Source organism: Oculina patagonica, chromosome 2 (genome assembly GCF_052425735.1).
Source record: "Oculina patagonica isolate OP01 chromosome 2, crgOcupat, whole genome shotgun sequence".
Taxonomy (NCBI): Eukaryota; Metazoa; Cnidaria; class Anthozoa; order Scleractinia; family Oculinidae; genus Oculina; species Oculina patagonica.
In genome coordinates this window covers 36142100-36169899 of record NC_135759.1, presented here as the reverse complement: position 1 = coordinate 36169899, position 27800 = coordinate 36142100, and the positions used below count along the sequence as shown (strand labels likewise).

The following is a 27800-nucleotide window of genomic DNA, read 5'->3' as shown; positions in this document are numbered from 1 at the left end:
ATTATAACAAGATTATTAGATCAGTCTCTCCTTTAGAACGTGCCACCATACTATAGAAAGTGTGCGCATACGCGAGTCGTGACCTAGCCCCTTTAAACAACCAGACGTTTCGATGTCATCTTGACGTCGACATCCTCACCATCCTAGGGTAACACAGTAAACCTAATATTCATTATTTATTTATTTTCTTTAAACAACTTGGCAAGCGTTGTTTACTTGTAACTCATGACGAAATTGAAGTGTGACTGTCGCAAGTCACTGAATTCTCTCAAATTCATCGTCCGAAAGTTTCAAATTTTGTAAGCTATGGCTAGAAACGAAAACTGCCATAAAACATAACAGACAAACAAACAAAAAACATTGTTTATGTTGTTTTTTCACTTAGCCACTCATCATGACTAAAACAAAAATCTTCAATCTGATTGGTTATGTGCAGACATCATTTTAACCAAATAAGACAACATACGTGCCATTCTTGCAATTGGACTGCAAGCGTCAATCATTCGTGTTACAGCACGGACAGTACGCGCTTTTTGCGCACGTTGTTTTTTAGACTAATTCTTCACCTTGAATGGGTGGAAAAAGTTATGATATACAAATTCTTTTATAGTTTTAATTTATTGTTTCAATATCGAGTTATAGTCGTCTAATTCTCGTGACGTTAACTGTTTCATGAGCCGAGTTGGATATGAGGTGATCAAATAATCAGTGAGCGCGTAGTTATAGACTATTTTTTTCGAGCCTACTTCTTTCAGCAGTATTTTTTCTTCATGTCAATGAATTTTCCCAGAGTTAAAAGAAAATACAAAGAAACGCGTACAAATTGACACCGCAATAATTTTCCGCAATGAGGTAATTACCTTTTGGCTTCACATTTCCCGGCTTCAAGACACCGTTGGTCGCCCTGATAACAGTAAGAATACTGTTGATTAGGGAAGAGAAAGCAAAACTTCCCGCACCTGAATATAAACTCGACCGTTAAAAATTGGGTTTTTAATTGTCGTCAAGGAGATACGCCGCTAGGCAACGTGACATGTATAGTGTTTAGTGAACCAATTTTTTTCCACTCTATTTATGCCAAGAAAATATAATATATCCCCTGTAAGTTTCACCCGTCATTAATAAGGCATTTATTTTTAAGCTCCGAAAAAGACAGCTTAAAATTAAATAAATAATTTTGAGAATACAACTGTCCGAGTAGGAAAATACATACATGTTGTTATCGTTGTTATTGACAGTTCCGAGTAGTGGTTTAGGCTGGGTTGCGATTGGTTCCTCTCTGTAAAACACAGCAATCAATTAAAAGCTTGAACAATTGGCAAATTTTAACGATTTGTTATATCTTTTTCAGGCGAACTCGTTTCTTCTTTCAGTACACTTCGCATTTCTAGAAAAAACAAAGAAACAAACAAACTAACAAACTAACAATGATCTAGCCTGCGTAACAGGCGATTGTGTAGTTTTTGAGCACGTTTTCATTTTTGCTTCGCGTGGCCGTCTGGCGCCTTGCGCGTTTTCCAAATACGCGCTCAAAAACTACAAAGGCGCCTGTTATGCAGGCTAACTATGATCACGAGCAAACAAGGAATGGATATATAAAATATTTACATAGCAAAAAAACTAATTTTTTGACAGTGAAATCAGCACAAACAAGACGATATCCTCAAGTTTGTGCAGATTGATGAATTGTATTGCCCTATAAGGCCTAAGCCCAAACAATGACACCCCTTTCAACGGTAAAATTTAACGACCACTGAGAATTTTGTGAAGCGAACGTTTTGTTTTCTTTTATGCAGCATGAAAAGTTGAACGAGTAGTTTAGACTGAACACTGACACATCTTGAGTTCAGTTAAGCTGAACGTTCAGTACGGTCTGTAATGTTAGCTTAATTATGCAAGTTAAATAAACGCTATCTAAGGACTACACCCGAAGGATACCCTTTTTAAGGACCGAGATACTAAACAAAGCCATACCCTGTACCGAGGCATATACCTATATAGCCTACTTTTGGGAGTATTCCCAACCCCCGCAATGTGTTCAATCACCAAACAGTAAATCGGATTTCTCCCTTTGGCCTCTCAGGCCCTGTCCACATTAACCCGGGTAAATTTGAAAACGGAGAAATTTGAAAACGCCGTATAAACGTTTACGCAAGTCGTTCAAACATTGTCTCTAAATTTTTCACGCACGTGAACGCATGGAATAAAATACGCGTCAATGGAAATCCACCTTAACCCGGGTGAATTTGAAAATGATACGCTTAATCGTACGCAAAGTTACGCATGACTTTTAGACGTCAGCGTTTTCAAAAAGTTCTGTTTTCGCCCGATTTCGCCGTCCACACTACACCACCTAACCGGCGTTTTAAATTTACCCACTTTGGAGAGCGTTTATGTAAAGTACCGTTTTCGGTGAGCGAAAACGTCGTTTCAGTGTGGACGGTTGGCCTATCTGGAGAAAAAAAGATACGTTTTCAAATTTGTCCGGGTTAGTGTGGACAGCGCCTCAGACAAGCACAACATGTACACTTAACGAAAATGTCAATACACTTACCGTCTCGTGTTGGTATGATAATCCACTGCTGGCTGGACTACGCGGACGCGATTTCCGCTGTGTGTTTGAAAAAAAAAACGACAAACATTGGGCATGTTAGACATACGAAAAACGACAGGGGCTGGGCATATGATCAAATCTGACAGGATTTGATTTCGATTTTATAACCACGGCAGTACTGACTCTGTTTCGACATACCTTATTACCCTAAATTGTTGCGCCCTAAATTTTGCGCGTTGAATATGGTACCAATTTAACACCCTAATTGAGAAAATGATAATTTCTGGGAGATTTCGTTTTCTTTTACGAAACTAGTTAGTTAAACAAAATGAGCCCTTTTTGTCTACAAGAGTTAGCTTCTGCAGATCCTACCAGCTTCGTATATAAAATGCCCTAGTCAGATCGTGTGATGTTTTCAGATGTTACGGATCGTTTTTCGGTTAACAGGGTAGATTTTGAAACAACACAATCTTCTGTTATCTTAACGCTAGTGTATAAGTGTTTTGTACCTGCTCTTAGAACAAAGCCTTTGAAAATTCCTTTGAATAAGAAATGAGCTCGAGGTTTTAAGGCGTGAAAAGTAATATACTTGTAAAATTCATTAAATATTCATGCGGGTGCAAACCAATCCCAGTAACATATTCATATCACATGTACACAACTGTAAACCCCAATATAAATCAAACAATAGAATTAACTTTTGATACAAACTCCTGCTCAGCTAATTAGTATTCGTTAACTTTTGATACAGATCTGTACTGATTCGCATCACAATACTTTGCATTCAATTTATTGTTTTCATTTCACAAGTAGAATAAAATATTCGCGTCCGGTCTGTATGGCCGTTTACAATGGCTCGCCTATCGGCTCGCCATTGTAAACGCCCATACAGATCTCCCGCTCATATTTTATCTACTACTTAGAATTTTCTCTATTTGTATTTGTATATTAAAACCATTTACTATGTTGTATAGCTTACTAAAGTCAAACTGAGTTGTCGAAACGCTATTTGTGTAAATTTTTAATGTAATTTCCACTTTTAATTATTTTTTTTACTATAAAGCGCCGTGAGCCACGGATATGGTGCCATATAAATCTTTTTTTATTATTATTGGCTACAACTCGTTTATGACAATTGTCCTTTTTGTAATAACTTAGAGTTCTGCCTGTAAGCGAGTGAGTCAAGATCTCCATTAAACACCATGTTCCTTGTTTTTTTGGTCCAAGCCATATAAAAGATCCCGGAAGATAGCAGGGCACCTCCCGCTCGGCCATAGAGCTAAATTCCCGAAAAAGCCACTGTTACACAGAGAAATGTTCCTTCTTTATCAGAAAACACACACACTTAGGAGGCAGCGTGGCCGAGTGGTATAGGACGCTGGTATTGCAATCCAGAGATCCAGGGTTCAAAACCTCCACCCTGCCACTAGCTTGATTTGTTTTCGGTCGTCCCGAGTTCAAATCCTCGGTCACTTCTCGGTCTGCCCCCTGCCAGTTGAGATTTTTATCATGTTACGTTTATTTAGAATATTTGTTTCCCCTGTTTCAGTGGCATGCCTGTAAACTATCTATCTCGAAGCTTAGTGCATGACCACTATAAACAACAATTACGTATACATTTTTACATTTACATTTTTACATACTTGTCGACGTAGATACATCTAATTTTAAATGAGAAAATGTATTTTCCGCTGGTATTTAGGCAATTCTTTACAGGTCTCTGCGGGACGTTATAAATGACTAATCGTTACCATAAATTCACTAAAAACCTTCTGCCCTAAATAAAGGCCAGTGCTGACGACTCCAGCCAAGTGCGTAAATTGTAGGAAGCACAGGAGGTAGAAGTTATAATGAATTAAGATTGCGGGCTGCAGGACGGCTGCCTAGAAGTACAATAATACGAGTCGCCATCTTGCCTCAAACACCGAAGACAAGAAACGCCCCAGGAAAGCAAAGAATACAGTTGAAAGAAGAGAAAGGATTGGGACAGGTTTAAGTTCAGGGGCGAATCCAGGGGTGCACCTCGGAGGCGTTACTAAATTTTTTTTGCAGAATACCAGTTGTATTTAATAGAAAGCCGAAGGTCATTTCAGGAGGGGGGTACACACCCTTTGCACCCTCCCCCCAGATCCGCCCTTGAAGTTATGCTCTAAGTCTGACAGCGATAATCATTCAGCTTTTTCGCGGTAATATTTTTTCCTTTTCCCTGTCTTACTTAATGCCTGCATGAGAATCCAACCATCAAACAGTGCTGTTTGCTTTGTACGCATTTCATTTAATAAGAGGAAAATAATTTACATTCGTTTGCGCAAAGCGAAAGCGAATTAACACGTAAACTCTTAACCCTTTAACCGGCAATCGTACATATGTGTACGAAAAACACCAGCAGCGATTGAAAAAACTCTAGCTTTTACATATCTGGGCACATGATAGTAATGACTGCTTTTTATGGCAAAGTGATAATTTTCATAGCTTTAAAAGCCAACTAACTGACTACAACTCTTGATTTCTGTTGTATATGGTTGTTTGTTCAGCAGCAAATCTGAAAATGCCCGTTTTCTACGTAACAGGACAACAACAAAAAACACACATCTTTGCCTCCATTTTTTTAATGAAAAAATAATTCTGACTTCAAAAATATACATTTGCAGCAAACTTCAACCCTATTCCCTTCCGTTCACCAAGGAAATTTCCCATCAATCATTCAGCAGACTCAGCAATTACTATTCGATTAGTGCTATGCTTGCAAACCTGTAATTTCCTCGTTGCTGACCGAAAGGGATGCTTGGGAAAAACAGTCATTGCGGCGGCATGAAAGGCTTCCTACCTTCATTCATATATTTTTTATAAGTGTCGAGCCACCCAATACTGCCGGCAAAATGTTGCACCGATTGCATTCTTTGGAAGTCAGAACTCGTCCAAAATGCCTTGGCAGGTCTTGAAATCCACCCACAGAACGGCCAGAGAGACAACTTTACCCATGAACCGCCATCTTTCGATTCGAATATTTCTGGCGTTCCAATCAAGACAAAATCATCTCTCACTTCTGGTTTCTTTCAGATGCTGGCCTTTACCCACCATTCTAGCTTAATGATGCCAGCTTGGGGGCTTCTGCAGTGAAAAATAACTCAAAAATCACTTATAAACACAAAACGAGCCAAATCCAAGCCCAACATCTCGCCTACGAAAGAAGCAACTGCCGACTACTGACGTCACAATAAAAATCTGAGCCCTCGGTGTTTCGAAACAGCACAAATTTTTACTTGAACTTCTTATATGCAATCACGAAGTTCTACAGAATGTATAAGCCCAGAAAAAACCTTTAGAAAGTCACAGAAATCTGCCGGTTAAAGGGTTAAGTAACATTACATCAGTCTAGAATGGGACAAAACCGCACGAAGCTAATTAAGGAGGTCTATATTTTATGCGAGGTTTCAATTATGTATGAAAAACAAATCGTCGCTGGAGTGAATGCTAAGTATTACTGAATTTAAATTTACACAAAAATTGCTTTGTATATTTGGCAAGGGATAATTATGTGGCAGTTTCTCTTAAAGCGGTCCATCGCATTTCGGGTTCGGAAAATATTTTTCCCTCAAACTTTGCCCAGTGAACTATCTTAGGTTGTAAGTAAATGCAACGACTTTAGTTTTTGGAAATACGTTAAAATATATTTTTTAGAGCTCTCAACAGTGAAGGCTGCAAAAGGCCTAATTTTGAGTTTGGCCAGAACGAGAAATTTCATAAGTTGACGAGCTCGCCGCTCAAAAACAACCAAACGCACCAAATTATTATTATTATTCCTAAGTTAAGTGGTCCTTCAAAGGTTGGAAACGCATGTTAATTTTGATGCATTTTGATTTACGGGTCCGTGAAAATTTAAATATCAGCAACCGTTAGATCGCTTTTTGTAAATATGCAAAAGTATGCCGTCTTCGCCGGCCTTTATTTCACGAGTCCAGACCAGATCATTCTAAATTCCAACTGAATCCTACTAAACAGATGTTAGGAAGCATAGAAATATAAAAATACCTTGCACTTTTTATCTTCCTTTGCCACAGCGACTTCGAAAATTTTGTGCTTTTGCGAGTAAGTAAGCTCATTTGCATAATGTGTATGAAATACTTGCACAAGCACGAAATGTTCGAAGTCGCTGTGGCAAAGGAAGATAAAAAGCCCGGGGGGGGGGGGGGTACTCGATAAAGTTTTGTACGGGGAGGCTCCGCCCGGAGATCTAACCCTTACCCTTTTATATACCATTTTGATAGAAAAAGTATCCCTTTTGTATACTTTTTATTGCAAAAAGGCACCCCTTCCATATACCTACACGACATCACATTTACCTAAAACAGAAAGTTTTCTTGTCATTTTTATGTAGCGCTTAATAAATTACGACGATACAGCCAAAAGTTGCGTCTGCTCGAAATATTTAATGTAAAGGCCTTTTAAAATATCATTATGACAGATTTCCCTACCCTTTCATATACCTAAATTTGTGAAATTCCTACCCTTTTATATACCTGGAGCCTGAAAAAGGTACCCCTTTCGGGCGGAGCCTCCCCGTATAGGCCATTATAAGGAGTACCCCCCCCCCCCCGGGATAAAAAGTGCAAGGTATTTTTACATTTCTATGCTTACTAACATCTGTTTAGTAGGATTCAGTTGGAATTTAGAATGTTCTGGTCTGGACTCGTGAAATAAAGGCCGGCGAAGACACCATACTTTTGCATGTTTACAAAAAGCGATCTAACGGTTGCTGATATTTAAATTTTCACGGACCCGTAAATCAAAATGTATCAAAATTAACATGCGTTTCCAACCTTTGAAGGATCACTTAACTTAAGAATAATAATAATAATTTGGTGCGTTTGGTTGTTTTTGAGCGGCGAGCTAGTCAACTTATGAAATTTCTCGCTTTGGCCAAGCTCAAAATTAGGCCTTTTGCAGCCTTCACTGTTGAGAGCTCTAAAAATATATGTTTTAACGTATTTCCAAAAACTAAAGTCGTTGCATTTACTTACAACCTAAGATAGTTCACTGGGCAAAGTTTGAGGGAAAAATATTTTCCGACCCGAAATGCGATGGACCGCTTTAAGAGAAACTGCCACTTATAACTTTATTCTTTTTCGCTAAGAAGAAAACGAAACACTGAAGATATATTTGTTGACTCTCATGAAAATAATCCGGAGACCATTTCATTGCTTTATACATTGCTGTATACATAGGACACTGAGTTGTTAGTTTGAAATCAATCAGTTCAGCATAAAAAAAAGATATACATGGACATTTGTTTTCTTTAGGTATATTAAAGGCCAGTTTACTAGATATGTTTAAACGCCACTTTTCTTGCGCGGATTTAACCTTGTTATGTTCATTTATAAATTATTTGTTTCCTCTGTTTCAGTGGCATGCCTGTAAACTAGCTATCTCGTTGAGATATGAAGCTAAGTGCATGACCACTATAAACACATATTTATTTTTTTTATTTTTATTATTTTCAAGTTCCAGAAAACCGCTCGATGACATATCCCGTTAAACGATTACACAAATTAAATTGCAAAGTAGAATACGCTTTAACATTTTAACACAGTTTAAATGTTCAAACAGCTGGTTCTCATACGATCGCCCCGATTGTTTCTATCGCATCGATTGTTTGCAAATACTGAGACGATCGAATCGATTGGAAGCGATCGGGTTCTCATATAATCGTCCCGATCGCCTGGAATGAGAGAAGACCCACGAAAAACAATCATTTTAGCCCTAGATCCAACACAGTGGCAGCCTTCAATGAAAGAGCAAACCTCCTGACCTCTATCTTCTCAGTTATTGCAGTTTTACGGCGAAGAAGGGAAAGAGAAGCTTTAAGGATAGAACACAGGCGATCCAAGCGATCGTGATTGCCCCAGTCGTCGCAGACTTGAGCGATCGTTTGTGTTATGTTTTCATATAATCGCCCCGATCGCAATGCAGTTTTAAAATAAGATAGAATTATATAAGAACCAGCCTCAGCCTTAAATATTCAAAGCAATTCTTTACCCTGCTCTACTAGTTCCAGCACCCATTTGTTTGATGCCTGCCCCTCAGCCACTCTTTCAACCTAAAAAAAAAACAACTCCACATACTTACTACAGATGCATGTATCGTTGATAATCTGATACAATTAGTGCTAACTTGATTGCAAAATTCGCTTAGGCTTTCGACGGATGGGAGAAAGAGACACATACCTGTAAGGGTGTTTTATCAGTGCTCGTTAGCAACTAGCGAAAGTCGAATGTTGTTATTTGGAGACAAAATGTCCAGAACGTATGAATGTGTTTATCTTAAGGTCTGACCGCTCTATCGAACCAATATGACAAAAAACACTGAAAATGAATTTTGCAAGGCTATTAAAAGCTCACAAAGTTAACATTTACTCACAGTTGTACACGAAAGAACAAATCGCAAAAACAACATGGAGGCCGTCTGGTTCAGCCATTAAAGTTTGCCTGTCACTATGGTTTTCCACAACAAAAGAAAACAAAAGTATAGTCAGTGAGTGATTATTGTACAAATGTTCATCGTGGCGTCCAGGGAATTGTGCGAAAATTCATTTCGTCTAAAATGCAAATTTCCGTCGGCGCTATTCGATTTCGTCTATTGTTTTTATGCGCGCCGAGTTGTTTTTGGCACATAATCCGTAACGAGGCTATAAAGTGAAAAAACACGCCCCCTTGACGGTTATCATTAGCTTTACAGTTGACCAGTTATTAGCCCAGAGCATTTCTACTTTTAAAAATGTTTTGATCCACAGATCGGACCAAAACAACCAATCATCCAATCAGTGCGCGAATATAAAGTCACGTGATGCGAGGCCTGCTTTATGAATTTCATGAATTTGTTTCGACCTAGCGACGCTGTAGTCGAAAACGAAACAGTCCAACAATAAATTAGCCTAATTACTTCTTGCCGGTTTTAACTTCGTACAGAAAGAGAAATATGTATGCCTTTGATATATTCTCTATTGGCCAGGAAAAGATTGCGCCGAGCACAGGAGATGTTCGCGACACATGCTATGTGAAAACAAATCGGTGTAGAGAACAATCTATTCAGTTTCTATTTACGTTCAGTACGTACACCTTACTCTATAGTTTAATACATAGCAAACGGGGATATTTTGAGAGTTGCGTAGTATTTTTCCTTCCTCTGTAGGGGCTAGTAAAAAAAAGCAATGAGTAAAATTTCCGCGCGTACTACATGTTAAACAATCGAATAAGGGAATTATTACTTCCACTATAATTCCAAGCCTAAAGGTTTGGATCGTTTAGTCCGGCCATTCTATTGCTCCGCTTACCGTCCGTTTTTTGCCCTGTTCTATGTTTTACAGTATATTACCAGCTCATATAGTTTGCGCGCGCTCTTGGCAGTTAAAATGGTCCAATAGACGATATGAAAGCTTTCAGAGAGGAAACAAAAACATAGCTGTGACATCTGTTGCGACGAGCACGCTGATATTTTTTCGATTCTGTTCTTGCCGCGCACTGTGTCAATTGAAAACGAAGCGAAGCTATCAGAGGAAACCGTATAAGAAAAGACAATCTATTTAAGATTAATCCTATTCAGACCGGGCTTTTTTGGACCTTCTCAGACCGGGGGGCGGGGGGCTATGTAATTTCCAGAATATTAAAGCAATCACCATGAAACTTATAGGATGTATTGTATGTCCGAAACTCTTTCTTTTGGTATACGTCACGTGGAATGGTGACGTCACGGCGCGTGACAATTACATCATGATGTCAAAACAGCCGCCATCTTGGATCCGCCATCTTGGATTTCCAAAATTTTTCCAAAATGCCAGAAAACCACCCAAAATCACTGCAAAGTACTCAAAATAAATAAAAATGTGCCTTAAACCCGTAAAAATGTAAAAATAATTCCATTTAAGTTGATTTTTATTAATAGAAACACGCAGAATTACAAATTTGGGAAAACATGCCTGTCAAAATGCTGTTGCCATGGTGATGTCAAGTTTCTGACACATTATCTAACCCTACTAGTCAGGTGGCTTAACGACCTGATCGTGACAAGAGTGATAAAAGCATCAAATTTGGTACACAATTTGCTTACACCCTACCAAATAATATTAGAAGGGGTGCCCAAGTCAATCTGCTCACGATTCCGTTTTAAGGGGATATTTCGGTTTTGACTGATATCAAGGTTGGGTATCCTGTGGTTCTATTTTCAAAACAGATATTTTGCCCTAGTTGAAACAAATTTTTGTAATTTTGTCTTGTTTCCCTTAATTCTCTATAAACTTTTTTATTTTGGAAAAGATGGCATGTTAAATAGTGTCAACAAAACCAATTTACAGTTACTAGTACCTAGTCTTCCTTCGGCTGATAGCACAGGACCAAACAAAGAAACGAAACAAACGGTGTAAATTGACCGCATCTTTTCGTACATTAAAATCTGATAGTATATCGGGAATGCTCATGTTCAATGTTAAGACCCTCACAAATGCCCCTTGCTCTTAGAATGGCTCTCTGGGCAGTCACATTTACACAATGGCGTGCACTGCAACTTTTGTTTGGCACCGGCATTTGCAGCGTCCTTTGCAGAGATACATTTGATAAGCTCTCTGCAAACATTAGAAACTTTTGGGATAATTATCTAAAGTGGCTGCCACTGGTTGTCCTCTCCTTTTGCCCATGAAAACGCTGCAGGAGAAGGAACGTCCTGAAATGCGTCTCGATTTCGTCCAAATTCCTGCCTGATACACTGACAACACTGTCCTCTGAGCATGCTCCAGGAGTGCATGTCTAGAGAGTAAGCTCAAAGTTCTTTTTCTGCTTTTAGGTGTTTTCTTCTTTCTTATCAATTTGTAAGCTGATCAAATTAGAATAAAACGCCATACTTTCTTTTTACCGATAACCAAGCGTTAACGCTTTATTATACCTGTCTCGGAGGAATAGTTTGCAGGTCTCTTTTTAGCTTTGAAAATGGCATCAGTCGTGTGTCGTTCACAGAATCCAGAGGACTTGATTTGTCATATATTATGACCGTATATCTCTCTAGCTTTTGGAAAATCTCTAAGGAGACACTCAGCTGCTCGAAGAGACGTGTCTAGATGTGGTCCGGGGCAGGTGTTACTTGACTACATAATTCTCATGCTCTAAGATACATGCTGTCTTTTTTTTTCCAATTATGCCACAGAACTGAGTTACATCCAGTGAATGCGTTGAAAACTGGTATAGTTTGGGACTTAGACTCTCCAAGGGTAGAACAGTTTCATTGACGTTTATTAGTGAAAAGTGGCGCCCCATGCTGAATGCCATGTTTTTTCAATAATATTAATAGTATTAAAACTTGGACCATAAGAAAACAATCTTAAAAAGACCAGCTGTGGTACCACAGTTTGAAACGTGTGGTTAGAGAGATTCGCCCCCAATTGGCTATTAGATAAACAGTATTTTTCACAGCGGATGAAAGATCAATGTAACGTCATCCCTTGCACGCTTTACCTCATACCCTATTTCCGCGTACGCTGTAGTGTTAAACTATTGCATTCTCTAACGGATCTGTCACTGTGCTCCTGGCGAGAATGGAAGACTTCCTGATTTTTCTTATCACTCTGTGCCGAGAACTATTTTTCTAGTGAGCTCACTAAACTATTATCTAATAGGCTTTTGTTTTCAGTCTTCATTAACTTCTACCGTGTTTGTCTCTATGAACCTGCATATCTTACTTTGTTATTTTTGTACATTTTTAACGGCATGATTTATGCCCAGAAAATGGGACCTTCCAAAAAGTGTGTCAAACTTGACAAAATTCAAAAGAACATGACTCGGCGAAAGTGCTTGCGTCAACGAAAAATCACCGTCATGGTAAATTCAAGAGCATTGTTTCCGAAGAATCAGCAAAGAAGACGCACCGGGGATTGTTCAGAGTCATCATCATCGTCATATCCTTTATTTAAACACAATAAGGGTTTTAAGCACAATGCTTGTGGGGTCGTGTGCTAAACTAATATATTACTTAATGCTTAAAACTGTATAAATATCTAGGGCCTCACCGTTTTATCTAGAGAAAAAGACGTAAACGACAAATGCCATCCACGCATTGTTTTTACATTGTCCAGAGTTTAAAATAAATTCCCGGAATTAAGGTTTCAATGGTAAAGATCTGATCTTTAAAACAAAAACCAAACCTGCTCCTCCTTACCACCCCACAAATAACACCCCCCGGCCCGCCCATTATGCAAACACCAGTGTCTACAGTCGCAAAGCAAGTCGATCAAGGTATTGATGCATAGTGGTTATGCATGTATACTCCATTGTGATTGATGTCAGCAGTAAGTTAGCAGTAATGAAGCCCATTCACACCCGCTGGCTTGTTGGTTTGTTTCGCCTGTGACCTCAGAAACACTGAGACACAATATATCATACAAAAAGTTTTTAAATTGGCAGGAATTTTGGAGGAAATTAAACTAGAAGCAGAAGATCTTTTCCAAGATCTTGCCGCAGTTATTTAAGCAACCTTAAGCTCAATTTTTTTTTCTTTGTTAGGCCATCCCAATAAAATGTTTAGTTTCCCATCGCCCCATCTTTTGTGATGATGGGTCGGTCGGTCGGGCAAAAAAAAAAAAAGAAAGAAAAAACACTTGGGTTCCAGAGAAGGCCGGGCTGCTAAGTAAGAAAGCCTGATTACAAAGTCAACTCGAAAACGTGGTCTTTTCGTTCGTTATTCCTTATCAAATGTCTAAACAGTCTTTAAATAACGTAGTATCGATGTTTATTAAAGACAAAGACATCGTATACCAATCGTTGTCAGTAAAACAAGATCGTGTATTTGTAAATTGAAGCACTTGCTTCTTTAACTAGTGAATCTGAAATTTTTTTTTTTTTTTTTTCGAAAAAAATGGGTCGGTCGGGCGATGGGAAACGAAACATTTTATTGGGATGGCCTTATGGAGCGAACTTTAGTGGAGAGACTTCTCGAGAGCGTAAAGACTTGAGAGTGCAGTTAAACAACATTTTTCACAGATGTTGTTTAAGTAAGTTCCTGTTTTGTATGTGTAAATTTAATTAGATAAGCCATGCTTTAGTGTCTGCAAATTTTGTCGGAAATTGTTCGAAATAAGACAAAAAGTGTCCAAAAGTAAACATCCGAAATTTTTTTGCAAGTAATTATAGTAGTCGAACTCGAACAGGAGCATTTGTATACAAATGATTTAACTCAAAACAGGATTAAAACCATTTTAATGGATAAAACAAGTGCTTATTGTTATGCTCTGTATATAATTTTAACAAATTTCCGAAGAAGTTAAAACATTTTCTTCAAAAAATTACAAAGACAGCAGAATGGCAAGAGCGCCGCCATCTTCGATGGACGAGAGAAGCCTGGGCGCCAATCATTTTGCCGGTTTTGACTAAATATCCCCTTAAAACGGAATCGTGAGCAGATTCACTTGGGCACCCCTTCTAATATTATTTAGTAGGGTGTAAGCAAGTTGTATGCCAAATTTCACGCTTTTATCACTCTTGTCACGATCAAGCCTTTATTTTGCGTTAAGCCACCTGACTATACCAAATTGTTGCCAGATAAATTTTAGGAAAAGTCAGAAAGTTTGGCAGCGTTTGGTTAAATCTTAAAAAAGTTATAAAAGTTCAAAGTCAGCGCGGGCCTCAAAAGCCCCCCCCCCCCCCCCGGTCTGAAAAGGGTTAATACGGATCGCTATTTAAGGCTTTCGGAAAGAGAAGTTACAGTCCGTTCACTGAAAATCGTCGACTTGTCACAAACACAGGGAACCCAGGCTCACGTCATGACCACTCGGTCAAAATGGTGGCGGCAAAATTCGGATTTGTATGGAACTTTATTGGTAAAGTTAATATCGAAAGAAAACATAATTAACAGCCAGGGAAAGTTAATATTTCACTTTATATGATGACGTTTCTCTCCGCCGAAAAATAACTTTTCGGTGGCGAAGAGAAACGACAGCCAAAAATACGTCTGCGTTCGCAGGCTAGAGCACCAAACTGTTGAGCAGCCTGGAAACTGCCTCTGTCTACAATTAATTTGGATTTTATTTTCGTCCCCAGATTCCATCGACTGTTCAGTAAGGCAGGGTCTAGGCACGTGTTTGTCAGTCGTGCAAAGGCTTCGTCGGTTTAAAAAACACAATTTCCTCAAGTTAGGGACGGTAACATCAAGTTAATAAATGCATATTAAGGAATTGTCCCACACAAACTGACGGCACTGTCATTTTATTTCTTTTCTATCTGTCAAGAGTACTTGTTTACAGTATTTGTATAGTCAACTCGACATCACACATGTGCCATCTCTTGCAATGAAGGAAAATAAAAACGAACCGTAAAAATAAATTCACAGCAACACAACCGAATGTCACGTAAGCTTATAAAAGGACTTCTGTCCAGGTAAAAAGAAAACACTCCAACTGATTAGTGCCCGTGTTAATTCACGTTTATAGCACACTCCCCTCGCACGCCAGCCAACTCATCTGACAGGAAACTGACAACAATATTACGCTGTCGGCCTCGGACGGCAGTGAAGGTAACAGTACCCTTAGCTTCCTTCTTAGGAGCCACAGGTCCTCTAAAAAAAGAAAGAAAGAAAATCTGGGTAAGTATATTCTGTGTATCAGTGAATCAAGCCTCATTTACGCATCCATAACAGTTGATTTCTTTATACGAATTGCGTGACATTGGGTACCCGTTTATTCTGCATATCTTTTGACATAGAAGCCAAGTAACCAACCCAGAGTGGCATGTGTGGTCTCGAGCCCCAGCCCCTATGTCCGCCACATATCCATACATTCAGCAGGGTTGCCACGGTCAGGGGAAAAAAATTTTCAAGGTCAGGGAATTTTGCAAAAAGTCAGGGAAAAATCTTAGTTCTTGGTAAATCAGTGAAAAGTCAGTGAATTTTGTTTTCATGCGTTCAAAATCCCTTGAAAAACGTAAAGAGATCGAAAACGAAGAGAAGAATATCGATGGTCTGCAGAAGAAGCTGAAGCAAATGTAAAAGTGGATTTGGCTTATTTGATAATTCGCCCAATGTGCAAGGTCAGTTAAACTTGTTTTGGGGTCATTGAAAAGTCAGGGAATTTTGGGTGTTCTAATGCGTGGCACCCATGTTAAATCAGTCTCTCCCCCCCTCTCACAACCATCTTCCCTAGATAGACTTCTGGTCGATCGCGATTTGCTAGTGCACACTTTACACCTGGCTGGAGAGAGACCGTGAGAATAAAGTATCTTGAAAACTTTTCAAAGCTATTACAATGAAAGCGTAGAAAGATCTGAGTCTTTACTGTAAGGAAGTTTTAGATACCTCCTTAACAAGGTAACGGAAGTGAATGGTTTAAATTAGATTTTAACGGAATCATTTTAAGGCCCGAGTTAAGTTCTTACTTTCTGTCTGAATCGACTTTCCTGGTAAAAGACATCTTATGGTTTGAGAACACAATCTATTGATTTGTTACATGTAATTGACTGTACACTTACGCGCATTCAATGACCGCAGACTTTGGTGACATTCCAGTAGCTTCCAAGTGAAACTGTCCGTTCTTCAGAGGAACTGGTAAAGGGTTCTTGAAGGACACTGTTACTTCCACCTTTCCGTTCAGCTTTACAGTCTTAGGAGATGCCTGAGGAGACAAAGTTAAATAATCAATGCCTGTTTCTCCCCTGTCGCTATTACTCCCCCTTCCGTAGATGGTAACTCATGGCAATTTAAAGAAAGGGGACAAGGCAACTGTACACTTTTAAGTTTATTTACACAATTCATTTATTATTGCTGTTTTTGTGAAACCCACAGGCAGACAAGTCTCTGTGTTTGAGGCCGCGTGACGTAAGCGTCACGGTATGCGCTACTTGATCCCATACATTCACTGTAATTTGTAAAGATTGACCTCCGCTTGAATCAACTGATCGTGAGAAATGCTCCATAAAATACTGAATTTCGCATCTTTTCATCCCAAACTTTGATCTACTCTAATCCCGATAAATAAAGATCACTTACCTTTCATCTTTTATGTGATCTTTTGTGTTTTTATTGGGTTTTGAGGCCGTTAATTCCTCGATGGTAGTCACCGCCCCCAGCTAAAGTAAGAAAAAATTTTCTTACTTTAGCTGGGGGCGGTGACTACTATCGAGGAATTAACGGTCTTAAAACTCAATAAAATGACATCTGGCCAATCACAACATGCCCAAATGATGTAATAAACCAATCAGAACTCGACGCAAAATTGCAGCTGGCGGGAAAACATTTTAGTCACCAGCCAAAAAAAACACCGAAAATGCCCTGGGGACGAGATTTCATTCTTACCGTAACTGTAAGTTTCGGTTTCCGCAGCTCAACTACATCCTGGGTACCGTACGACTGGCCTGTCTCCTGCACTGAGCATTTCACATACAGTTTGATGTTGCCATCTCCCGCCATCTTGCCCATGTAGTCTCCCCCTGCAATCTTCAAAACCACTCTATTCTCTGAAATAGAAAAGTAAAATTGTAAGGTCTACAATGGACACTTTGACATTAATTAATTTAAATAAATTTATAAATAAAATTTATTTCGCTATCTTATTTTTTTGGCGTGGGAGATGCGGTGACCTAATGATTAGCGCCGGATAAAGAGGTCCGGGTGTGAGTCATGGCCGGGTTATCCGTGGTGTGTTCTCGAGTAAGACACTTCACTCTCATAGAAGCTCTCTCCACTCAGGTGTATTAATGGCTACCGGCAAATTTCATGTTAGGCGTAACCCAGCGACATACTAGCATCCTATCCAACGAAATAGTACAAATACTCTTACTCTCCTAGTCACTTTATGCTACTGAAATTAACCGAAGATAAGCACTGACAACGAAGATCGAGTGCAGACTTAGACTTTGCACTACTTCAGAGAGTAGTTTTTTCCCACAATCAAATTTTCACCTATGACATCGTCTATGAGAATTGTTTTACTCGAAATCGGTCGATAACCATTGATTTATTTTATTTTCTTCCATAATTTAAAAACAGTTCACCAATTAAAGCACGATGCAATATTACTGGATATTACTGTACCTGCTCTTGGAGCAAGATTGAGAGATTTTATCTCCCTCTTCAATGGCTTTGCTGGAATTCCGGTGTAGAATGCCATTACGGAAGTGATGTTCACTTTGACAGTTCGCTCGTCATTGGATTTGTTGCGCGCCACAACTTTGACGTCGAAGCTGTCACCCATGGCAACGTCATCTAAAACTTCAAGGCTAAATTCCACATCCTCTTTTTCAGCATTGTAAATGTCATACTCACTTCGGGTACTGAATTTATAAGCGAACTCAACGGCTTTCCTTTCTTCTGCAGAACCTACCGTGATAGAACAGTGCAAGTGACGAAAACTGAGTAAAGCAAGTTCACAGCAACTGAAGCGGTACCTCTCAGATACCTTATTGTAAACGTTTTGTAGGCAATGTTAGCCACCGTAAAGTAATAAGACTTAAAGAACACGGCGAGAAAACGAAAAGAAATTAACAATAGCACCTGAATGGGAAAAAAATATTAACTTCTCGCTAGTTCGAGACATATGGATCCAGTCCCTGTAACTCTCCCTTTCCCACGCGCCCTCTTATAGGGGTTGAATCCACGCCTAGGTTCAACCCCCTATAAAGGGTGCGCGGAAGAGAGAGTTCAGGGACTGGAAAAAAAAAATTTTTCTAGTTCGAGACAGTAATCGGAGAATATCGGCGCTCGGTCTTTTTCGTAGGGACTTCGCTTCTCTCGGTCCCTACCAGACAGACCTCAAACGATATGTCCTGAGGGGCCTCGCGTACTGAGAGGCAAACTGGCACAAACTAATTGCACCGGCTTATGTTCAATTAAAAATCTACACACCCACCTTCTCGGTATTTGTAGCCGCCGGTGACGTCCAACCTGGAGCTCGATCCAGGCTCTTTGGTGCTGATTTTCTTGCCGATGCTGTTTGTATCGACATAACCAGCCTTCATGGAGCCATCATCATCGTCCACATCCCAGTACACACGGTCACCGTTCACTTCAGCGAAAACAAAGCCCGTGTCGTAAGGGAGATACACCTCGCCCTTCTTGATTGCGTTCACAGAGGCGGGACCGCAGCGGAAAACACCTGAGATGAAATAATTGTGTGGTTAATACTCCACAAGGAAAAGATTGAATAAATCGTTGCTGATTTTCTCATTTTACTGGCCTTTAAACAATATAGGTCGATCTTTATAGGTTAGTCTGGGAGAAAAAGGCCAATTTACTATTATTTATTAAACACTTGATGCCTGCTGATCCTCAGCAGTATACAAGGACGCCCCGTGTCACATATCAACCTAGTAAATGACCCAGCTCACCACGAGACTCTCGTAGCTAAGTTGGTTAGGGAGCCCAACCGGTATCTGGGAGGCCATGAGTTCGATTCCCGTCCTAAGGCATAAAGAAGAATTCAGGACGTTTATCATTTATCAGTATAAATAAAATAAAAATCACCAAACTTAGAACTTTACCATCGTATTCATTACATGGCTTTCCTTTGGCTGCCCCACCCAACGGGCAGATGAAACGATCAATACATCGGTGGACAGGCTAGACTGCTATGATTGATGTAAACCCGTCGTTGGTTGATGACTGCATTCATAAATCACAAATAATAACACCGATAATATTATACCTTCGCTTGTCTCTTGTGGCGTGGCATCGTGAGCCTGCCATCCATCATGGCCGTCTGGCAAATCAGGACGCTTGAACCATGACTCGTTCCACACGTGAAAGTTCCTGTAATGAAAGTCACATCGATGACGATACGCTTCGGTAATGGTCTATGTCAATAAATTATGGTCATTTACATTAATGCTAGCTTCCTCCTCTTTAGTATGGCAGACTTCGCCAGAGAGCGCTCAATTGCAACTGTAATTGAATTTTACAGAGCCTACTTCGAGAAACCTCAAAATGTTTCAGAAATTTGCCATACCCGTTCTATCACCATAAAATGTTTGATTAACTGAGTGATTGACTGACTGACTGACTGACTTTCTGACTGACTGTCTGACGGACTGACTGACTTACTGACTGAACGATTAACTGTCTGACTGACTGATCGAGTCAACTAACCGACTGACTGCCTGACTGACTGATTGACTGTCTGACTGACTGTCTGACTGATTACTGACTGACTGACTGACTGTCTGACTGACTGACTGACTGTCTGACTGAGTCAACTGACTGACTGTCTCGCCGACTGCGAAGATCACTTTAAGTGACAATGTTTGTTAGTCGGTTTCATTTGCAAAGGATTTTCTACTGCTACCACTACCAATACTGCCACTGCCACTGCCACTGCCACTACGTACCACTACCACTGCATAGCCTAGTACCTACTTCTACTATATTACTCACCAGATGGAGTCATTCAGATCATCAAGTGGGTTGCCTTCTTCGTCAAAGTGAAAATCAATGGTCATGCTACCGTCAGTGTCGTGAGCTGACTCGAAGTTTGTCACGCTACGGGTCGGCAGACCCAATGCTCGCAGCACTAAAAAATACAAGTAAAACGGTAAGGATGCATACGAGTCAAATTAAATGAAGCTTGGATAAGAGCCACGATGTTAGCAGGTCTCTATAGCTACATGGGTTGGCTCCAGACTATCTATGAATCTGTGCTCTAAATTTGAAAAACATGAAACCGCGTACAACCAGTACTAAGGGACTCTGAGAAGAAATAACAAACTCAATGTTCCATTACCACGCATTAACTATTACGAAAATAGCTTTACCTATTATTATAGCGGCGCAATCTTATGGAACAGTCTTGCTTCCAACATAAGGCAAGCAGAGTTACTTTTCGTGGAAACCAGATTCTTCTTTATATAGCTTATAATTTAGAATATTAGTATTTATGCAAGGATTACAGGCGCGTAGGAGGGGGGTTCGAAGGGTTCGAACGAACCCCCTTTGGAGGTCAATAATGGAGGACTTAAAACACAAACTGTTGATTTTCAGCTTTTAGCAAATAGTGGGGGAATGGAAAACAAACTTTGAGTGTTGCAACTTTTAAATTACCCTGCAAGAAAACGCTAAAAGTATCGGGAAAATATTATATTGTTAGAAGAATGGGTACAAAATGGCGTCTAAACGATCAGCCGGACGATCCAGCTCCTATTTTAAGTTATTTTCCTAAAGGTAAGAGACTAAATATTGTTGTTATGACTAAAAATACCTGTTATTTTACACTCCATCGAGTTTGAAATATTGACGTGCACAATGCTGAAAATAGCATTTCCGGGCCTCTCGATTTCAAAATATTCTGGGGAACATGCTCCCAGACCCCCCTAGGAGGCTCGCGCCTTCGGCGCTTGTATTTAATAGCCTCCTAATAAATATTCCTGTCAATACGAACACCCTTCCAAAAACCTCAGCTACGCGCCTGGATTATGTGTAGTAATTTTTAAAAAGAGGATGAGTTAAACTGTGTTAGAATAAAGATTATCTATCCGGCAAACACTTCTATTCTGCCACAAACACACTGTTTTCCTGCATTCAGTTACTTACATGTTGTGACCAACCCAGAGAAAACCCAGCATTGGCCGTATTTCACATAGAACTTCCTTTTCCAGAACTTCTCCAGAATAGCCGTGCTTCCAGTCCAGGCAGTTGGGGGAGTGCAATTCTTAGGATACGTCTCTGTCCATCGACCGAAAAGAATGCCCCCATCACTGTCATTGTAATTGGACTTTGAAACGAAAATAAACAAATAAATAAATACCATTAAATTAGTCCTGAGAGTTTAACATCTTTGTGAGTATTATACTGTCTTTGGTAAGCCAGCATTTCCCTTCCTCGCCCTTAAGTGGGCATTTTAAATCTCATTGTGGGTTTTATTTTGAAGCTATAAACGATTTCGAATACGATTTGGATCATTTTCGCGGCGACGATGGCAATAATAATGAGGATACAATAAATGCCAGCTCAATAATATCCAAAGCATGGAGTTGCGATGTTCTTATTGCAAGATTTACGCCGAAATATTCAGGAGAAATTAGACCCGGGATTGCTGGTAGTCTATTTTTATTGTTCAGGCTTCTTCTATTTTTTTATGATGGTCTAAACCAAAATTCACCTTTGTCACCTATCCAGTGTACCTAATATATATGGTATGAAACATGATGTGTAGGACTTTTCACTTGTCGTCAGTTCAGGTTTCAAAGAGTGCGTTCTAAAGAAAGGCATTATCCACAGTGCTTACCATTGCTGATATGGTTCGTACAATCTGGATTGGATTGGACCTCGCTCTAGGGGAGAGTTCGGCTTTGTCGAGGAGAAACAATGCAGATTCCAGAGCAACGTCTTCAAACTAAGAAACAAACATACAGGAACGTGAAATTGACTTGGAGTGTTTCTCATAGTGCTAAGATAAGACATCATGCAGTGAATGAAAGCTCATAAAGATCGCCCGGGTCGTGAAAACAAGTCGTCCAATCCCTGAACTCTCCCTGACACGCCCTATATTAGTGATTGAACTCAGGTACTTGGGTTCAACCCCTATATAAGGCGCGAAAGGGAGAGTTCAGGGACTGGATTATAAAACAAGCACATTCTTACTGTCTTTTTTTAGTGAAGCATTTTGAGTGGGTTATACATATATTCACAGGCAGCTAGTTTTTTACATCCTTTAAAACTAGATTATCTTTAAACGCTACATGTAGTTATTTACATTAGGTAACCGGTCGTTTCGCCTACGATTGGATTCGCCAACGACCAGTTCGCTTACGTCTTTGGTCGATTCGCCTATACGTCAAAAGTCGGTTCGCTAACGAACTGTAGGTCGTTTAGCTAACGTATCATATAGAGATTTGAAAGATTCATAAACCTAGAAGCGAAAGGACTTCGGCCAAAAGTTGATCAAAAGTACAAACTAATAACCTAATAACTGGGCGTTAGCGAATCCACTCGAAGGCGAAAGGACTGCAATTCATTTACAACGAATCGTTGAAAAATATTGGAAACTTGACGTTCACCTGGCCAAACTGCCACGGAATTCCTTCGTTATTCCTTGAGGTGCCCACCCAGATGTAACCAAAGTCTGCTAGCACATACTCGTCACGATCAATCTCTTTCTCCATGTACACTGAGTCATCTGCCGAGACAACAAGAACAAAGAAATAAGATATGAAAAGAAACCGCTGGAGTTGGAGTTGAATCGGATGCATTTTACACACACAAACAAAAAAACATTTAATTGCTGACGAGTCCAAGCGAGACAGCACATTAATCTTGTAGGTCCTGTGCGCGTTCTTGCAATCTTTGGGTGATTTTCAGCGGTCTTTAGGGAAGGTCCTCGCGTAGTATTGGGAGAACCTTGAAAACTGTTCGGAAGTCTTCGTCCTGATTGATTTCAGCATTTATCGTTTGATATTAAAACGTTCCACATATACGGCACTTCTCTTAGTAGGGAAATCAAATTGAAAATGTTTGGCATCTGTGAAGTTCTGAAATTTTGACGTTCATGCCATAATCAATCTTCAGTTTTCAAATGAAATTACAAGAGTGTTTCCATTTTCCATGGAGAAATAAAAATCAAAATTCAGTGCTTATTATACATAAGTTATTTTAATCATTCGGCACTCTTAACTCAAGTGGTCGCATCGTAAACTTGCTTTAATCGCGAGCGTCTTCCAATTACCTTTGCACCAAGCGTTAAACAAGACGCAGATTTTATCGTCGTCTTTATATCGAAACACTGTTTTGTTTCCAGCTGCATCCGTCATTCTCGTCTCCACGAATACTTCATACTGACCAATAAGAGCTTTGGCTGAAGGCATGACAACAAGGCGCATGGTTTTGCCGCTGATCTGCTTGATTTTCATTCCCCACTTGTTGGTGGTGAGGTTATCATTAAGGAGGACTCGGACAATAGAACCTTTGCTTTCTTGTGGGCGACGACCTGAAATTTTAAGAAAATCAGCTTAGCTAGAAAGAAAGGAAAGCAGGCTTCTTCGGAGAAGTTGACTTAGTTCTAAACTCTGACCAACCGCCAATGCCCAGTTTCTTCTACGAGACAAGAATACAGGGAATCATGGTAATTGTATTCAACGTTGCAATTGCCAATGCTGATTTTGTTGAATACGAATACTATTTCCTGCAGGCGTGTCTCATAAAGGGAACTGGTCAGTGATGTAGCTTGTGACGAGCCGATCCGGTGATGTTTGATACAACGTTTGTATGAGTCACAACAAGAGATGATGTCGAAGTCGCTTTTCGATACCCATGACCCGTGAAAATTAGTGTTTCAAAATTTATTTGACGGTGAATGTTAAAATAAAATGACGCAACTTATTAACTTGCATAGGAAATCTGTACTGTAAATGTTAATCTTTTTAAGAATAAACGCTAAAAGGGAACGACGTTTCGGCCATTCGTCCTTGAAATTTTTTTAATTGATTCGTGTTAATGCGTTCCACGGGACGATTCTCTCTTGGTAAAACCGAGCTGCCAACCTGTGACAAACTGCAATACAATGACATCACTGTCGGGTTTGTACTCTCTGTTGAACGTCAAAGTGACGTCAAAAGTCTGCCCTCTCCTGATGATCAACTGTTCTGCCTCGTAGTCATCTGTTTTGTGAGCCTCTCTGTTCTCTTCAATATGGAAGTCCACTTCCTCCGGCTTTAACTGTGATGCTGAAAACCAAACGTAACTGTTAGCACGTAGACAAACGGAGAGGTTTAAAAATTGATGACCAGCGAGCAATTGTCCTTCTTCACAATTTTCCGGTTCAACAAGTATGAGTAGTCGCGCTCTCTTTTCGATCAGATCCTAACTGCAATCGCAAATTTATTAATTACGCTAGTTGACGCTTTCTTCTGGCGCTATTGAAACGGAATAGGAAAAGAAATGGGAAAAAATAGGAAATGGGAGAGGCTGTGCGTAACAGGTTAGCCTTAAGATACCCAAAGTAGGACAACAACAACACAGCCAGGTAGCAGAATCTACACATTTATGCTTCAATTCATCATTGTTTATCTGATAGGTAAACATAAAAAAATGTTGTGTAAAATTTTGCAGCGCTCTGTTTCCGCATGCTTTTGTTTGGTTTGGGTTTCGAAGTAAACTGAATATTAGAAACCTCTTGTGACCTGCTTTAACCGATCAGAGTGAAGTTATTTTTTTCAGCCAATCAGAGGTAAAACGAAATCCAGTAGTAACTTGGTTTGCGCGACTCTTCCCGCCCTTGCCACCGTGCTACGAATTCTAAGTGGCCTAGTTGCAGTTGAAGTAATAACTGAATAGAAGAATCATGAAAACCTTGTTAACCAAGCACAGACTTACCTTGAGGTTTCTTCTTGTCGACCTTCAGAGCTTTGTTCAAAGCTTTGAACTTGTCGTCAGTGATGACCTTCGTCCTTCCTTCCAGCCCCTCTCCCAGCTTTGATTTTGCATGGCTCCGTGAGTCACTTAAGGACAAAACGTATTCCTTGCAAACTACACACTGATAATGTCTTGTCGTTAATACAATAAAAACTTTACACAATGACAAAGCTGAGCTATTTGCTTTTTATGGTCTCAAACGCTCAAAAAGTAAAGGTGATCGGACTGTTCCGGGGGAAAGGGGGGGGGGGGTCTCCAGATGTGAAAGGGACGGGATGTCGCCGTCTCTCAATTACGGATTTTGATCTCACTTGGGTCAGGACCCTTACGTTGCATGTGAAGGAAAAAAATGCCGTCATACAGTGTTGGCAGTCTAGACCGAACAAGTTGAAAAATAGCTTTATTTTGGGGGTTATAAAACCTTGAGTCACGCCCAGATTGGTCTCCTTAAGGAAGGAGACAGTAAGCGTGGGATCCACGCAGACCTATGATATGGGACAATTTTGCTATTTTTAGAACATTTTGCGCCACCTCCGACGTCATAAAAATGCGCAGATACACGCAAATTTGCCGATTATAGCTCCTGGTTTGATTCAAGTTTTTCGACTTTTTAGCTTGGGTCACAGTGGCCTGCGAACAGTCTCCCCAGTGGGGTATAGCGCGAAAACAATTTCGCCGAGCAAAACGAGCCGAGCGTGGTCTGGGGCCGGGTAGAGAGCTCGCGCGAGAGCCTCTTTCCCAGGCCACGCTCAGCCCGCCGATTTTTTTTTTCGCTGTATACCCCACTAGGGAGCCTGATCACAGGCTAGGCCGATAGGGTCAGAGTAGTGACAAAACGATATGTCCATGTCATTATGTTGCTAATGCTAATTAATAAACAAAGGGGTTGAAATGTTATGTAAACGGCCGCTTACTGCAAATCGTGTGATTGATCATGCTCTGTCGTCCTTCTTCGCTTGGGTCTGTAAGGAGAGAAAAACAAAGATAGCTGTCACACCCAGGCAAAACTTGTTATATTGAGTTAAATCCTGTTCAATTCACAAAAGACAGCATAGTCAATTTGCGGACCGGTTTGCATTTTAATACCTTTAATACAATAATGCTCGATTTACATTTTCCTCATTTTAATGCGTTACTCTTTTGTTTCGATTACTTCTTCTTCTTCTTTTCTTTTCTTTTTAGACATCTTCGGTTTAACCAAACCAAACGCACACACTGAGTCGTTATACAGCAAACTACATCTTGCAACTAAACTCGAGTAGGGCAACGGCTGAAGCGCACAAACACGAGAAAAGACAAAACTCTGACAAAGTTTGAAAGGTTGCATGACGGATATTGTGCGCTGTGTGCCATGTTGAAGGGCACAGACAAGCAACGCCTAGACTCTTCGATATGTAAATTTCTGCAGGAAGTCTTTGAATGGAAACACAAACTGTACGAAAGACAAACAAAACATATAGAGCCAAAAGGTAATTTTTTGCGAATACTTTGCCAACTATTTTCTTTACTTCTCTTCCAGGGACCGATAAAAGTGTTCACGGTTTCCGCCAATTCCCACTGTAATTAGGGTCGTGACCAGCCGATCGTGACGAATGTGAAATTTATTCCTGATTTCGTCTGTGCTGTTTGATGTTCTGCGATATGCTTTCTATTCTATTCTGTCTATCCAGTCTTAGTACTACCAAGTACTTGTAGACTAGATCATTCTTAATCATATCAAGACGTATGACTCCCCACCGAATGAAGCCAAAGTGCTTTAACTACTCTTTAAGAGTTTAGCGTCCATGCAGCTGGAATATTCAAATGAAGGCACGTAACGCTGCAGACAGCTAGCCACGCGGTGGCGATCAGCACGCAAAGCAAGTTTGGCCTGATCGAGCTTTAAATCTCGTTTAAAACCCTTTAGGCTGTTTCGATTTCGGTTTGTAATCATTTTAAAGCATTTTCCTGTTTTCAAAATTGAGTCAAAGCAAAACTAGAGTAAAACAATTCCAATCCTGGCACGATTTGCTTAGTGCATAAATTTATTTGTATGTCATGTATACTTACTCAGGGCTGCTCGCGGCTGCAGCACGACGCGATCCTGATGTCGCTCTTGCGCCGCTGCCCGATGTTGAGGCACCTCCGCTCCTACGGCTCCTTCTAGTTGGCGGCATTTTCAGGGATTCGCGTTCTTCAAGACACCCGTTTAAAGTCACACTTCACGCTCTGGTCCTGACGCCTGGCAATAACAATCGACTCGTGGTCTGTCACCTAATGCAATAATGAATTTGAAATCTACATAAATTCTCGAACATGATTGGTTCCGTAACGAATAATTAGGCAACCACACATGCAGTCTCAAGTGGTAGCCTCAAGTGTCAGTATTGTTTGTTGTCCAAAGAGAATCACAACCGTGACCGTGGTTTAGATATACGATCAATTAGCATAGTTGTTTACGATTGTATTTCTCCGTTTAATACTTCGTTGTAATATCGAATTGAAAGAGGCGAAACATCAAAAATTGTCGGTTGTTAGTAATCCACGTAACGGCGGAACGCGGAACGGCGAACGAGAAGCGGCGTAACGAGATTTTTTTTCTGTTTTTTTTTTTTTTTTTTTTTTTTTTTTTAACAAACTAACCAACAAACAAACATTAAATATATCTCACAAAATAAAGGGCGTGTATATCTTCTATATCCTTCGAGGTCAATCTAGAGCCAGGATGTCTTGTGGACTATTCACAGGCTAGTGCAATGCTTCAATATAATAAGCGACGATAAGATTATTAGGCTCATCCTTAGTTTGACTATTTGACGAATCACTTGATCATGTAAAAAGATGAGCATTTATATTTTTGCTGAATCTGAAGAAAAACTGCAGATGATATGTAAGCAGTAAGACATGG

General features: G+C 40.0%; 1 protein-coding gene across 1 annotated transcript; it reads right to left on the bottom strand.

Annotated features, from left to right (window-relative positions):
- Window positions 1-14777: 14777 nt before the first annotated feature.
- On the bottom strand, window positions 14778-27430 carry LOC144644494 (protein-glutamine gamma-glutamyltransferase K-like). Its single transcript, XM_078503986.1, has 15 exons — window positions 26963-27430; window positions 25828-25875; window positions 24875-24999; window positions 24043-24225; window positions 23229-23489; window positions 22564-22682; window positions 21792-21899; window positions 21098-21278; window positions 19946-20081; window positions 19221-19324; window positions 18426-18671; window positions 17612-17896; window positions 16874-17034; window positions 16051-16193; window positions 14778-15142 (listed from the first exon to the last, which is right to left on the bottom strand). The coding sequence occupies exons 1-15, from the start codon at window positions 27067-27069 to the stop codon at window positions 15001-15003; spliced, it is 2349 nt and encodes a 782-aa protein (XP_078360112.1). The 5' UTR covers window positions 27070-27430; the 3' UTR covers window positions 14778-15000.
- Window positions 27431-27800: the final 370 nt, after the last annotated feature.